The sequence below is a fragment of the Echinops telfairi genome, unplaced genomic scaffold (assembly GCF_000313985.2).
Source record: "Echinops telfairi isolate 266 unplaced genomic scaffold, ASM31398v2 ScPeMD7_31;HRSCAF=116, whole genome shotgun sequence".
Lineage (NCBI taxonomy): Eukaryota > Metazoa > Chordata > Mammalia > Afrosoricida > Tenrecidae > Echinops > Echinops telfairi.
The window spans coordinates 1,837,158-1,839,060 of NW_022103928.1; the positions used below are offsets into that span (position 1 = coordinate 1,837,158).

Here is a 1,903-nt window from a genome sequence, read left to right on the forward strand (position 1 = left end):
GGTGGAATTTCTTAACAGTAAGTCAAAATAATTACATATAACTGTGACCAACTGATTTCTTAATTACAAAAAGTTAGTTTTGTTCACTGAAATTTCTTAGGTTTTCAGATAGAATATAAAATTGTATATCAGAAGATAATGATTTAATTACACTTTCCCAATATTTCTAGGCTTTATTTTATTTGTATATTATTAAATTTATTTAAAATGCTACTAATATTTGACAATTAAAAATTACATGTTGATATAATAAATAAATTTCATTGTTAATTTTTTTGACACAATAATTTTGTGAATTAATATATATCCTAATATTTATCCAGCTGCATTCATATGGATGGATTATATGCTCCTTGTTCCCATTACAAGTCTGTTAGCATGTTAAATTATCCTTCCTATATATTACCAAATATAATATTGTTACTAAATATATATCATGATTTACTAATAATGATTTTTAAAATATAAAATTATCAGACAATGATAATTTTCATTGCAATATAATTAAAAGAATCATTTTCTAGGTAATATTTTCTTATTTCATTTGAAATAAGATCAATAAAGACATTGCTTCATATATTATAATCATCTGGAACTTGAAAGTCTGGGATTCTTGTCAAGGCTTCCTTTGTTCTCCCAATACATACACATCTCTTTCTCCCTTCAAAATTTAAGAGGGACCTGAAAACAGTGATGCAAGTAATTCTTATTACCTAGGGTACCAATTATTTAATTAATAATACAATACTAGAGAGTAAATGCACCATAAAATCATATAATATCATCTATGATGTTTTCATACTTCTGTGAAACTGAAAAAAAACAAATGATAAAACATTTTCATTTATATTTATATTGAATAGATTTAAACACCTGCAACAATAAAGATAAATTTTACATTTGTTTATAAACATATGAAATTTAACTTTAAAATTCTAACTTTAAGTAAAATAAAAATTTATGGGTTTTGTTTACCTTATTTACTTTCAGGGTAAGCAATTGAACTTCTGTGTTTAGGTAAGGAATTGATGACCTAGGTCAAATTCTTAGCATAATATTGCATTATTTTACATCATTTGTCCTTTGAATTGGTATGGAGTATTTGTAAAATCACCCGACTTTGTTTTTATACAAAAAGCAATGATCACTTGGGAATATTTAGCTTCAAACATATTCTGAGTTAAAGTCCAAGAAGTGTAAGGGTGGGGGGTTCAAGATGTTTTGGGGAATCCTATTATCTTTTAATTCTCTTTGTCCACAAAATTGTGAAGTCCCCTCACATATCTTGATAGGAGGAACAGGTAGTATACGGAACAGCATAGATTGAAAGGCTTCTTTGATTTGAAGGAATACTCACGTTGGCTGCGGATTCCCTTTAGCTTCACATTCTATTTGAAAATACTCATCGAAAGGAAAAGCAACTTGCACTGTTGACTGTTTTGTAATTGTTGGAACCTGTTGGACTAAATATTTAAACATATGCATTTATACAATATACTGATAAAAATCAGGCAATGTTACTTTCACTATGAGACGCAGACTTTAAAAGCAATGTCTGTACTGACAAGTAAAATGACCACTAGAGGAAGGAAAAACTAAAAAACAAATCATACCCTCTCTTTGTAATATTTATATAAGTCTAAGACTACATTTATCTGAATCATTTCAGGTTGCTATATAAGGTAGCTTTAAGTAAACCCAGAAAAACGTGATAATATTTCAGAAGAAAAATTGCCGATATCATACAAGCTTTAAATAATATTTTCAAAGTATGACCCTTGTGAATAGTCTTCCTAATGAATCCAATCATGTCCAACATTCTGCTTGTTATTGATCATTTTTATTATTCCTCTATTTTCATTATAATTAATTACTGATCTAATATTGTTTCTTCCTGTTGAAA

The 1,903-nt window shown here is 27.5% G+C and overlaps 1 protein-coding gene across 1 annotated transcript in view; it reads right to left on the reverse strand.

Moving 5' to 3' along the window:
• The window catches only part of CHL1 (cell adhesion molecule L1 like), a 266,472-nt gene that overhangs the window by 109,533 nt on the left and 155,036 nt on the right, over positions 1-1,903 (reverse strand). Inside the window, exon 5 of the mRNA XM_030885602.2 lies at positions 1,358-1,463. Coding sequence (XP_030741462.2) covers positions 1,358-1,463 — 106 coding nt within the window. The remainder of the gene's footprint in view (positions 1-1,357; positions 1,464-1,903) is intronic.